Here is a 14,019-nt window from a genome sequence, read left to right on the forward strand (position 1 = left end):
CTTTGTAAAACTTCTGAATGTTGTTTTAATGCATGTGTGTAATGGACTTGTGTTAATATAAAACACATATTAAAACATTAGTATAAAACAAACATACAGTAACTTTGTGGCTTTTTTCCAGACTTCTCAGGTGGGCTTTGACCTTGAAACCCTTGGTGTTTTGACCTAAACAGTAGAGAAATCTAATTTACTTGAAGCAGCCATTTCTGTTTGGGCAGGTGTGTTTCTTTGAAAATACAGAGTCTGGGGCTTGACCTTGGCAATATGTGTTGGAACATGAAAATGTTGCCACAAGTGATAGTAGTTTAAAAACACCAGCTTCCTCTGTATTTTAATATTGCAAGCATTGTTTCTGTAACACGTGTTTGGCACACTTAACCTCTTTGTAGCTTTCCCTAGAAAGGTCTACAAATGCTGAGCGTGAAATTGTAACAGTGTTATTCTTTGCTTACTTTGAGTTTAAATCCTTGAAGTACCTTCTTTAGTTTTCGGAATATGTAAGAGTACACTCATTTGCATTCCCAGAATGGTGCCTATTTCAGAAGCCCTTTGGACATGTTGTAACATGGTAAAAGTTAGTCCTGAAGCCAGTGAGGACATTTGTATTTGTAGGAAAATCATACAGAGACTTGGAAAGAGTTTCAGCGTTAGCTCACTATTTTCCAGGCTGCTGCATATTCACTTTTAGAATATCTCTGCCCCGAAACTAGTAATTGCACTAAACCTGACACCACAGTACAGCACAGTGCACTGTTCAGATTCAGTTCTGCTGGGAAAATAAATTAAATATTATTCTGAATCTAAACATCATTAATTTAGATGTGAATAATGGAAAGAAAGCTATGAGAAGTCTGTGGATGTGCATGGCTGTCTTTTGCATATGGAGCACTTTTGCAAGACATAGAATGATTTTTTCTTTTCTTTTTTTTTTTTTTTTTTTTTTTTGTCCACCAATGTGGCAGGTTACTTTGTCATAAGTTTTTAAACTAGAAGTGCTGTATTGAAAAACAGGTGAGAAGCCACTGGATAGCTTTGAGCTGTAGTGAAATTGCATACAGATGAATAATACTGTAAAAGCTATCCTCCTTCAAATCCTAATCCCCACCCACAAACCTTTGCCTTAATATTCTTAATACTACTGTTCCTGCCTGAAGCAGATTGCTACTTTCATTTCCAGAAATGGGAGAAAACTGATGTTCATCATTAAATAAGTTCCCTGGTGCTGCCCCTACTCTTCTGTAACAGCAGCTGAGTATGTAGTACAAGACTGTAGCAGAATCTTTAAACAAAAGAAAAAGACAAAAAGCCTTTTCTGCGTAGGTGGCCCTTCTCAGAGCAAAGGCAGCTTTTGTGGTGGTGGAACAGAACTTCTAGTGTTATGCAGTGCTTCCTATCTGACTGATGTAGTCTGGTAATATCAGTTGCATGCAGGAATGATGTTTGATTTGTCTCGGCACAATAACCGTTAGGTACCAATGTGAAAGTACAGAAATAAGTCTTGTGCCCCCAGGATGGGGTTGTAAAAGTACGTATTCAACATAATTACATACCTAATTGGGTGCTTAAAGTTAAATAATGTACATACATATGTAAGTAATTAAATTACATTGGAAAGTATTTTATTTGTTATGGTTTGTGCTCTGCTCCCTACAAATCAAATTATAGGTAGAGTTTATTCTATAACTATTTGCAAATGCTTGCTTTCTGGGTAATTTCCTTTTTTGGTTTGGGTTTTTTTTTGTGTGTGTGTGAGGTTAACAAAGCTTTAAAAAACTACCTGTGAAAAATCCAAGCAAATGTGGAAAATGCAAAAAGCATATACAAAAGGGAGATTTGAAAATAAGTAAGTTATATCTAGCCAACTTTGTTATAGTTAAACACCCTGAGATCTGAAATCACTGGAAACTGTTTCTGTCTGCTTTTAAAAGCTAGTGAACAATGCAGCTCTTTGGATTGAAGTCACCAGCTAACTGTTTCAGAACAGCTTTGTGTAGTGGATTGTCATGCCTTAATGTCTCCTCAGTTGAAAACACCATAATGGGGAGAACTTTAACAAATTCTCTTGTTAGTGAAACCAGCCATTTAATAATGGGGAGAAACTAAGGAATTGCACTTAGTATGAAATTGAGTGCCCACTAAATCTGATGATGAAAAAGAGGATAAGCTTCTATGTAGCAATTGGGGTACAGGCAACAAACAGCCTCCAGGGATATTTGCTGCTTCCAGGTTGTTAACAAAACTGTTTTCAGAAATTTCTGTTTAAATTGGTTACACATGAGAAAATTTTGGTAAAGGTGGTACAGTGCTGGAGAACTTCTGAAATTAGACTCACCAGACCTGGAAGTGAGGTTGGTTTCAGTTCATTCATGGTGAAGGTGCCTGAAATAGCCTACTGAATAATGAAATTAATGAATACTTAATTTTAGGCTCAAAGCCTCTTCATTAATACAACAGAATGTGCCAAATTTATGCAGGATTAGCAACAGGAAAATGCCAGCACAAGTGTGAAGGAAAGACAGACAGCAGGCCACTGGAACAGTATACTGGAAGACCGTATGAGAATAATTTCCATTTTGTCATTAGGCTCATTTCTTTGCCATGGGCCTTTTAGTCTAAATATTTTAAAAAACTTTTTCTAGTGCTTATTTTGATGAGTACCAATTCCTTCCCTTGCATCAACACTCTCCCCAGCACTTTGGATTTAGACCGTTGGGTAACCTTTAACTGTATACCCTATGGAGAAAGGAATAGTCTCTGTGTCTTAGTAGCTGGGGCTAGAAGTAGGGGGTTTAAATTAATAAAACCTGTCAGCTGTTAGAGAGGAGCTTATCTGTTGTTACTGCCTTTTTATAATGTTGCCATTTATCAGTAAGTACTAATGTTTGACTATGGAACTCTTATACTGGCTTGGATTACTGTCATGTTACTTCTTAGTACACGTGGCTGGGTGTGTGCTCTTGTAGACAAGCAAGAGCAGTGTCAGCTGGGCTCACAACGAACTTGATCTGGACCTGTCTTCAGAATTTACTTCTGTAAATTCCATCTACTGCAGTGATTGCTTACTGACTCACGTTGACCAACATATAAACTGTTACCAATAAAGATTACAAGGAGGATGCAGGTGAAGTTGTGCTCCGAGTATACCTAGCATCCTGCTGAAAATCCTGACTTTGTATTTTTTAAGCTCAGAGGACTTTGTTTGCAGGGATGGTATGATTTTAAGTGGTGAATATTGGTAATAGCTTCACTGTTAAGGAAATCCTTCTTTTTTCTGAGTTATTGAGTAATATATGTGAGTAGCTATAGTGACTTCTGTGTGTGCACATGCGTGTGTATATGCATGTTTTTGGTGTAACAACTTCAATTACTGTATGTATAACTTTCAGCTTAATTCTTTGCTTTTGTTTATTCTTGAGTTTCACGCCAAGTGATATTTAAGTTCATTTCTTTAGATATGGTTCTTCTGCTAGTCATTTTAATAGCTACGTGCAGTACACCGAAGAATTTTAAATAATTTTTATTTTCTTTTTTGAGACCTAAATTAGAAGTTCCTGATAAAGTTTTTTAGTTTTCATACTAGATGTCTACTAGATATTTTAGCATAGATGGAATTATAAAAAGGAACCCAATCATAAATATAGAATGTCTGGGGTTTCGTCTGTGTATACTTCTAAAGTTTTCTACTGTAATTAATCTGTTATAAATATTAAATCAATTATACATTTTATATATTCTATTATAATATTTTATTGAACTGTTGGAACATTAACTTGGCATGAAAAGCAGTAACAGACTTCTCTTTTTGGGGTATGGATACTAGTAAGTTGCTTCTCTTGAAGACGACGAAAGGATTTTTAGAGTGCTTTAATCCTAACCAGACCACAGTGAGGATCTGAACACTGTTCTCAGAACTCTATTTCAATGAAAACCTTGCTTCTTTATTTTTCGAAACAGAAAATTGTATCATGTTTAATACACTGTGTCCTAAGGGGAAGTTCTTTGTGTGCCTCTTAGAATGCAGTATGTATTTGTGCAACATATTTATACTGTCTCTCATAAATAGCTGATTACTTTTATTTTTTTCTCTCACTCCCTTCTGTCATGTAGCCGTCCTCAGAAGGTGTGTTTATGTCCATTCCTGCCAATACATCCGCTAAAGGTCTCCACCTGCTTGTATATAATTCAGCATCCAGCAGAGGTGAGTAAGGCTGTGGTAATTGTTGGAGTTTGGCTAGAATATTAATGCAGGAAATGGTAGGCAAGAGGAAACAGCTATGCTGTTAACATCATATAATGATTGATTTTTCCCTTTAAACTTGGTGATTGAAGTGCCAGTTCACCTGAGTTATTGTATCTTTTATTCAGTTCTTCTAAATTCTTTTATCTTCTCAAACCACACCTTATTTCTGCAACTTCCATGCACGCAAGACATCTTTTCTTATCTGAATAGCCCTGCTAGAATCTGAAGTCTACTTGCCTTGGTACAAATTGCAAGAATTAATCTTTACATGGTATCTTACAGAGGTACTCAGAGTTGATCCAGGGAGGAAAGTATTTCAATTATAACAGTGGTCTTTTATTGATGTTAGTGTTCTGTTAAAATTATGAATTAAGCAATTCATCTTAGTGATGAACTCAGCTGTTTAGCCAATGAAAAACTATAGTTTAGCTTCAGAATAGTATGTTTTGGTTTACCTAGTAGGAGAATTTATGTTGATGTTTTCTTGTCTCTTGACAACGGAGTATGGTGGTGGATCATAAGGGTTTTAGAAGTTGAACTGCAGTTACACAGGTCTGGATAGATGGTGGGTCTACAAACTAGACTGTGAAGTTCAGAAACCTGTAGTCTTCTGGTCCAGCTGTTTACTTAGCATTATACAGTAGCTCAATCAGCATGCAGAGTCTTTGTCTGAAGGACCTTAAGCAGAATGTAAAAGAGAAAGTTAGAGAAAAGTGTTCTCTCATAGAGAAACAAAACAGAAGCCATGACATAGTTGGTGATTTTTAATTGGCTACTTATAATAAGGTTACTGTTTTGTGTTACTTCTTGTTACAAAGTACTTAAGTATATGCTTGTTACAGAGGCACGCACAATCAAATGCAACAGGTGTTAAAGCTCAGTAACAAGTAAAGTTACAAAAAACCTCTTTTTACTTTAAGTAAAAAGTTAGTTAGAACTCCAGTAGCATTTGTAAACCACAGGCTCAATGATGTAAGGGGAATTAGTATACACAGCAGACTTAAGTATTCTTGAGATTTAAAACGATGACTCAAAATGCACATATCACTCACCTAAAAGATGAGGGCTCTCAACCTGCAGGAGTTACTTCGGGCGGTGCCCCGACCCAAGGGGGAGTCCCCAACTGCAGACACGCTGCTCCAAGGAGGACTGATTCCCAAAATGTCCTCCAGTGGGACCCCATTTATACCCTTGTCGAATCTGATCTGTGGTCATTTTAATCCCCATTGGTGTACCTGGCATGTCTCAATTGGTCAGTTCAATTTTCAACCTACAGCCTCTAGGGTTTGGGGTTTTTTTGCTCTCCTCCATTTTGTTTCCTGGCAGGGGGTGAGGGGGGGGTGGGGTGGTCATGTACTGCCACAATGCTTAAGTCACTTGCTGGAAAAAAGAAGTTTAAAAATGTGCCAGAGAACTTTGAACTGGCATTTGAATTGTGTTGATTTACTTACACCTGGTGGAAGGTATTAGAAGAAGTTTGCAGATTCTTTTTAGATTTCATACACCATTCCTGTGTCCTTCTGAAAGGCTATCTACACTTTTTACTAATCAGCCATTGCAACAGCTGTCTGTTACAATGGGATGCAACTTTTCCATTAGTATATGTTACATAATGATAATTCACATGATAAAGTAGTGTTGGAAGACCACTGTATTTGAAGACAATCCATCTGAGAAGAAAAATGTAACTATCTGATATATGAGGGCACTTGGCTTATCAGAGATAAATCCTAACAAATGGTGGGAAGCTAAGACTATCTTACAATGATCTTTGAAAGCGTTTGTCTTAGATCATCACAGTTGATGCTTTTAACTCCAGAACAGCACAGGCATACCCGAGAAAAGATAGGTTCCCTTTGCCGTAGCTGCTTATACTCAAAATACAATCAATCAGGCAGATAAGCCTTCTGGACTGTATCTGATCCTTCAGTCTGCTATTTCATTACAGATACACTATAAGAGTCTGTTTCAAAAGTACCTCATTAAACTAACAGATAGTGAATGTCTTTCCCCTACTGCACATCAGTGCCAACTGTCATCCTCCATGTGCTTCATTATTTATTGGCTTTGGAAGTCCACAGTGCAATGAAGTAAGCCACCAACTATGGTCAAATGATGCAAATTGAGACTTGTATTCAGGTGAGATAGTAATGCAGGAAGTCAGGAGCAACATTTCCTGTGCTCTGATTAATGTAACTACGTCTCCATATTCTTACTATCCAGAGGCCATGCTGACAGATAGACCTGTGCAGGTATCAGGTACTGTGAAAGGGAGAGGAATCACTTATTGCAGAACAGCGGATCGATCCCAGGTGAGGAATCCTACCATCCAGCTTCCATTTTGCATAATAGGTCTATGGATTAATTAGATTTTTATTTGTGAAGGAATTCAAAGAGAATTCAGCATTCCATGTCAAGGCCTAAATACTTGTTTTTTGAATAGTGTTAGCGTACCATTGTTCATAATGAGAGTAATTTAAAAATCAAATATATAGAAACCCAGTATTCTAAACCCAGCATCAGGACTAGTGGAAAGGTGAAGGAATTATTTGCCTAGGCTAATTTCTTTTTTTCTTTGCATATAGATATAGATATAAAAGTAAATAAAATAATTTCATCATTTTTCTCTTCTTATGCCTACTGTTACGAACCTTATGTCAGGTCAGTGGCATGGCTAGGTATATAAACCCCTGTAGGCTTCTGTCTTACCTTTGCCTTTTATCATCCTTGGAATGATCTCCATGAGAGTTGTAGGCCATTATGTACTTTTCAAAACCTGAGTGATAGGTATAACTCAGGCCAGAACCCTTAAAGCATAGCGGAGGGTATCTGTTTAGGTTGTTCTGTTTCCCTGCCTTCTTTCTTTCTGTAAGTGTAAGAATTTTCAGTGTTAAGCATCTTAGAAGAAAACTTAGTATGTATGTATTTAATGAATTTATATATTGATCTAATGCTAGTAATTAGCTCTGACTTGCTTGTTATAATACTTCTGTATTGTGTTCCTTATTGAACAGTAAGAATCAAATATAAGGGGAAAAATTCTGCTAATTTTCCTAGCAAGTCATAATAAAAAATGGAGGAAATACATATATCTGCTGGCTTTAATAAATATTTTGATTAGTTACAACTGTCCTGTTCATTGTAGATGGATAATGCTATGCTAAACAAAAGTACCACTAATTCCCAGAAAAGAAAAAAAAAACAAATGTGAAAGTAAGTTGTATTGGGTCTGGCTGGGATGGAGTTAACTTTCTCCATAGCAGTTCTCATAGTCCTGTGCTTTGTATCTGTGGCTAGAACACTGTTACTAACAAACCAGTGTTTTGGTTACTGCTGAGCAGCATCAGGGCTGTCCCTCCAACCCCTAACTCCAAAGGCCAGTGGCCTGGGGGTGGGCAAGAGATTGGGAGGGGACATAGCAAGAACAGCTGACCCAAGCTGACCAAAGGGATATTCTGTACCACACAATGCAATAAAAGCTATGTGGGGAGGTGGCATTTGTTATTAAAGCATGCCACGTGCTGAGGCCCTACTTCCCAGGAAGTGGCTGGATGTCACCTGCTGATGGGAAGCAGAGAATAAAATCTTTTTGTTTTCCTTTGCTTCTGCACACAGCCTTTGCTTTTCTTTATTAAACTGCTTTTATCTTGACCCACGAGTTCATTTTCTTCTTATTTTCTTCCTCCTGTCCTGCTGAGGGCTGGGGAGTGATAGAGCAGTTTGGTGGGCACCTGGAGGCCAACCAAGGTCAACCCACCACATAAGTCCTCCAATCCTGTTTCTATTGATGTACTTCAATGGGCAAATAATGAATAAACAAAGAGTTCCAAATCACTATTAGAACACTGAGAAGAACAAAGGAGAGAGTAACTGCTCGTTTTCAAACAGTAAATGGAAAATAACTGATATGATAATAGGTTATATATAGTCTAGTTGAATACAAATGGTTTTTAATGAAGAAAATTATAAACAAATGAAAACTGTTTTAATATTAGTTTGACTTAGCTGTTCTTAAGATTCTGTTCTCAAACAATTCCTTTCAGCTTTTGAATTTTATGCTTTATCTTCCTGTAAATATGGATTGGTTTTTAGATTGGAAAATTCCATTTTTCCTGTTGGTAAGAGAAAGTATTTATTTGATATGAAAGGTAATTCTGAAGTAATGATTCAACATTGGAGGGAACAGTTGAATGACTTTCCCTTGACTGATGATAGTTCTTTTGGTTTGCTTATCAGAGACAATTGATTTTCTCCCAGTTCTTTTATTGCCATTTCTTACATTCTTATGAAGAAGGGAGTCTTCTGACTAGTGAATTTGGAGTGTTATTTAATTACGGTGAAATAAAGACAAACAATACTGTACCACCATTGATGGCTTATTCCACTTTGCTGAGATAGAAGAAATCAATGGTAGTTTGAAGGATGTTTCTCCCTCCCATTGTTAGCACTTCAATCCCCACTTTGATCTTCATCTATCGCTAGGAGACACCATGCTGCTGTTGCTGCTGTGCAAAGTGGTGGTGGATGTAGCAGGACAACTTTTTCCTTCAACTTTGTGATGTTGTATTTATAGAGGATCAGTAGATATGGATCAGAAAAAGCAAAATTAACAAAGGTTTTAGGCAACAGTGATAAAAGTCTTCACAGAACAAATTTAACACCATTTTGGTAGAAAGAAAATGTGAGAGGTGCAGGCAGCTGCACATTGATACTTGCGGAAGGTAACAGCTGCCCAGAGAAAACTGAGAGAGCTGATTGAGGCCTTACATGTTAACAAATACAGAATTGTTGATATATGGCTCATAAATTTAAAGACAGACTAACGCCCCCTGGGTTTTCATTAATTAATCCTGTGGTTTAGGGACTTATCTTCGGATTTTCATTGTTTGAATCATGACACATTCAGGCTGAGAATATTGTAAGAACTCATTTCTTGCTGGGTTTAGGACTTTTGTAATCCTCACCTGTTCTCTAGTGTCTTGCCTCCTGCTAGATTCAGCTAGTAACCTTCCTTTCTTCCTCTTGTGATAAATAAATAAACTGAAAGTTTCATTCAGTTTTTGGTGTTGGCTTGCTGTCTTCATTAGAGGCAAGATAAATCTATGCTCTCTCTTCCTTGATGGGAAAACAAAATTTGACATCCTAAATATTCAAGCTCAGTTTGCAATACTTCTTGTCTAGACAAAAACTAGTGTGTTCCTAGCTGTGTTAAATAAAGGACAGAAACAAATTACTCGGTTTGATAAGCAGATGGTTTGCTTCAGCCAGCAGTACTTCCCTCTTCCTCCACTTTCTGAAGCCCTGCTCCAACACAGCGCGCTCTAATGCTTTATGAGATCTGAAGAGCCCTTGCTCCCCACCCAGGCATGGCAGTCGCCTTCCTCATCTGTTGCACAGAGATGTAGGCAGATGCCTGGTCAGCACAGCCTGAATGGCACAAGATGGGAGTACTCGTGGCAGTGTTGGTGCCATTGTCCTGGTTACTGTGAAGTCACAGCTGAGTGGAAATGTTTGTATTTCATACTGTCTGCTCTGATACACCCAGTGCTTTTATTTTTAGCACCTGTTAATGGAAATCAAGCCCTCCCTTCATTTTCCAGTATTAGCTCCCCAACGTATTACATTAATGCTAATGCTGGTTTTTGCCTGCTGTTTATTATTCTGTGAAGATTCGTTGTTGTTTTTGATACTGATAGCCTACTTCAAATTTATGCTGATAATCATAAGTTAGGTAAAACTAAATTCAATACTGTCAATCAAAACAATACAATTTGAATGCATCAAAATTGGGTATTTTTTCTTGTAGATCTTTTTTATGTTATCTGGTAGGTTTTTTTCGGTGTCTGTAGTCAAAAGAACTTGAAAGTAAATGGAAACATTAACAATTCATAGAAGCTCTCGTGATCTTATTCAAAAGTAACTTTTCTTTTTTATAGGAAAGTCGAGTGTTAAGGACGGTACCTTTGCTAGCAGCTTGTCTTCCTCCAGACAAATACAAAATTCTGGTTGGTCGACGTTTTAGTGAAGACAGGTGAGTGTGATTGCTGTGTTTTCTGGTCTTCTGTAAATTATGGAGGGTTTTTTCAGTGTCTTTATTAATAGAGAACAGAGTTCTTAATTTTTATTTCAAGTGTGTGCATTCACTTTTGATATAAGCTTCTGATTTTCAGCAAAGATAAATTCTATATAATAGTCAGAAACACTTGATATGTCTTCCTCTAGGTTGTAGCTTTTATTATCTCAGTTTTGTGCTCTTGGAAATTTCAGGTGGTTACTCTGCAACTCTTAACTTTTTGCAGTTCTGTTCTTACCTGATACTAGGTTTGTCTTGCTATTCTTTACTGTTCTTTTCATATTTGCTTTGTCTGACAAACCATTTGGTGTTACTGAAATATAAGAGTTTTTACTTGAGTGTGGGAGATTGTACTTGAGAAGGGAGTCCACTGGTGAAAAACTCTCAGAGAATAGGTTTTTTCAAATCCTTTCCCCTTTCTCTTAAAATAAACTACAAGAAAGCATAGCTTTCAGAATTTTTTTTTAGTATGTTTTTTATTATTCTGAAGCCTTGGACAATATTGGTGTCCTGTGTAGTGTCTTTTATCTTCATTAGATGAAGCTAAGTCTTAGAAACCAGTTCTTGGTACAAATGCCAGTGAAATTTTATTTCATATATTTTCAATAAAAGCAAATAAAAATAATGAATACTGTTGAAGGAAATTAATTCTAAAATTGAGTTTAATCTTTGGAGAAAACTTTTTGTACAGTTCAGTGAGCAAAACTGTCGGAAGGTGATTCAGAATGGTGCTCCCACACCTTTGTGCTGCCTGTATAGTAACTAAAGCACATTAGAAATACATTGCTTTTCTATTAGTCTTCTATGATAATAACTATAATAATGACCTAAGAAATTCCAGGCTACAGGGAAATTGTACTGTCTTCCCATTAAACCTGAAAATGAAGCAACTTTTCATATTAATGTGCAGAGGGTGGAACGATATCAATACAGTCTGCTTCTAGTAAATCTCCTTAGAATTTTTTTTAGAAGTGATGATTACAGTATTAAAGCTTCTTGAAGTTTGAATCCAGAGATATTTCTCTAACCTAAAGGATCCTCTTTAGGTCAAAGCCAGTTGTGGAACATCTCAGCCTCAAAATAGTTTAAATAGATTCATAATTACCTAGTTCCTATGAGAACTAATAGAATTTTTTGCCATAAAACATACTGGAGGTGGTGAAAGAAATGGAAGTTTTCTTTAGGTTAATATGAATTTTGGTGATCTGACTTACACAGATGCAGGGCTAAAAGAAATTAGGTAGTAGTCATGGCTCCACTCTTAAGTATCTGCAGTATGCCTGCTTTGTACTGTGGATGAAAGTGAGACTGCAGAAATTGGGAGTGCTCAGTCATGGAGTTCATTCTCACCTTCCCAGGAGGAGGAAGGATGAGAGGGAGAGAAAAGTTATCTTCCAGCTTTGCAGTGTGTTACTTCTACATAATTTTTTTTTTCTTAGCTATATATGCATTCTGCCAATGTTTTAATCCATATTCCTTATTTGTAACTAGCACTTGGTACTTGAATAGCTAGTTAGATCATCATATCAGTCCTATTTTGGACTTCTAGCATCCTTTCAGGCCATAAACTGGGTAGATGTGTTCAGAGAGCTCACATTAATCACCTGGAATGACTTAAGTTCCTTCTCTGTTGTGGTTTGTTCTAGGAACAGGCATCTACAGACAGAGGTAGAAACATCCGAGTGTTTACCGTGGATGGGGGAGGGCTGTACTGGTCCCTGCACTCCTCTTAGGGTGAAAATCTCTGGTAATGGGACTTTTAAAGCTTCATAAATTGCAGTGGTTCAGCTCATGTTTTATGGCATATTAAACTAAACAGGGCTTGTTTTTTTTGTTTTTTTTTTTAAAGCCACGCTGTCTGTAAGCAATTTGGTAGCTGTTGTACAAGCAACTTAATCAGCCTTGCCCCGTGTTGGGGGAAGACTTCTGTCTTTGTTACTCTGAAGAAAAAAAATTGTCAGAGTGTGCTTGCTGATACATTTTATAAATATCATTGTTTTGAAGCACATTAAGGCTGTACTTTTGCTTTTTTTTTTGAAGTTGTGTGACACTTTTTACATCCTTTGCAGCTTCCACCAGAAGTGAATGGGTTGGAAGGGAACAGAAACAGTATAACTAAATCTGTGCTTGCACTGATCTTACATGTGAACAGTGCCTACAGATGGAGGGGTAATGTGGTGCACACATTCTTTTTCTGCATGTAGAAGTCCCACCATGCGGCAGATGACCTTGATGGTTGTCCATACATTTGTAAATTATCAGAGTAGAATGGTAGTGGGAGTATTTGTATTATTACAGGATCCAGCAGGTCTTGGCAACAGCTCTGAAACTTAGAACACTTCAAGGTAGGTAGCCTTTGGGAGCATAAATAATTGTCATTATGGATTTGAGTGCAAATTAAGCTGTACACACCAGCTGATTTTTTTTTTTTTTTTTTTTTTTTTTTTAAGTCTCCATCACAACAGCTCTAGCAGTGGCATACCAAACAGCAAACTGACAGTTGTTAATCTGTAGCTGTCAGAAGAGGTCTCCTTTCAGGTGAGAACAAACATACCATCTGTGCTGGGTAGCTCTTCCAGTTTTAAGTGCCCCTCTCTTGAAGGGGAAGACAAGTTTGTTGCCCAGGTGTATGTAATTTATTTTTCCTCATTTGTCATAGTGCTACAAAATTACATTTTTCCTATGCTTTGTAATCAGCATCCAAAACTAATTAGGAGCACAGAAGGATTTCATTAGGAACTCAACATAGAATTGGGTACTACAGAGTAACTAGGATGATTTGAAAGCTTAATATTTAGGCCTCTGATGTTTATGACAGTAAGACTGAAAATCAGGCTTTTTTTTTAAAAAAACAAACAAACAAACTTGTGTTTGGGTGAAAGAGTAAACTTTTTTTTAATTGACGTTTCCTCTACCCAGGTCCACCTTCTTGCGTCACCTTTTCTTGTGGTTGAAAACTAATACACAAATCATGTAGATTACATTTACCTTGTTCTTGATTGACCTATACTGCAGAAAAGCTAAAGAACCAACTTTTCAAGTCTTTCTAGGAGTAAACAACTAATCAAAGCTTTTTGAAGTTGACGTGTTCAACATGTTATTGACACAGTAATGGTAAAGATGAGACATGATTAATCTGATTGTTTTTAAGTGCTAATTTGTGATTTTTCTCAGTCTTCTCCATTCTTCCTGCAATCTGGCATTTTAATGCTACTGAAAGTATGTAATTTTTGCATGGTGACTTGACTTATCAGATGGCATTTCTGAATTAGAAGACCAGTTCTGTTGGTTATCTGTGGTTTTTTTCCCCCCAAGCACTCAAATTTCTGACCTTTTTAGTATTGATTATGTTATTGTCAGATATTAGGGTTAATCTTTGATGTGCTAATGAAGCTAAAAGCAGTTTGTCATCAGTACTTACTGAATGGTGGTGGTATTGTAAAAATAGCACTTCTGTGAGTTAATATTTTCTGTTCAGCTATTCTTATAGATTTACAATGAACCCAGTATCATAGTAGTATGGCAGGCAGGGGTGTGGGAGTGTGGGGTTAGCATCACTGCCAGATTGGAGATTGAATTTTATGTAAAAGTGTAAAATACTTCTTTGTGTGTCTGACATACCTTATTAGTACAGATGATGAGCCTGTTAAATATAGGGGCCTTTTGGACATTGGCTGGAAGGATGGCATAAGCAAGCAGAGGGCTC

The 14,019-nt window shown here is 37.1% G+C and overlaps 1 protein-coding gene across 6 annotated transcripts in view; it reads left to right on the forward strand.

Moving 5' to 3' along the window:
- Positions 1 to 14,019, forward strand: part of DTWD2 (DTW motif tRNA-uridine aminocarboxypropyltransferase 2) — a 94,534-nt gene that overhangs the window by 29,297 nt on the left and 51,218 nt on the right. For 3 of the 6 annotated variants that reach the window (XM_075021678.1, XM_075021679.1, XM_075021680.1), the window contains 3 exons: positions 4,108 to 4,198; positions 6,464 to 6,552; positions 10,177 to 10,271. In XM_075021678.1, the coding sequence (XP_074877779.1) occupies positions 4,129 to 4,198; positions 6,464 to 6,552; positions 10,177 to 10,271 (254 nt within the window). In that variant the 5' untranslated portion in view covers positions 4,108 to 4,128. Of the gene's footprint in view, positions 1 to 140; positions 219 to 4,107; positions 4,199 to 6,463; positions 6,553 to 10,176; positions 10,272 to 14,019 lie in introns of those variants that run through there. The other 3 variants (XM_075021682.1, XM_075021677.1, XM_075021681.1) reach the window with 2 other exon arrangements.

This window comes from Buteo buteo, chromosome Z (genome assembly GCF_964188355.1).
Source record: "Buteo buteo chromosome Z, bButBut1.hap1.1, whole genome shotgun sequence".
Lineage (NCBI taxonomy): Eukaryota > Metazoa > Chordata > Aves > Accipitriformes > Accipitridae > Buteo > Buteo buteo.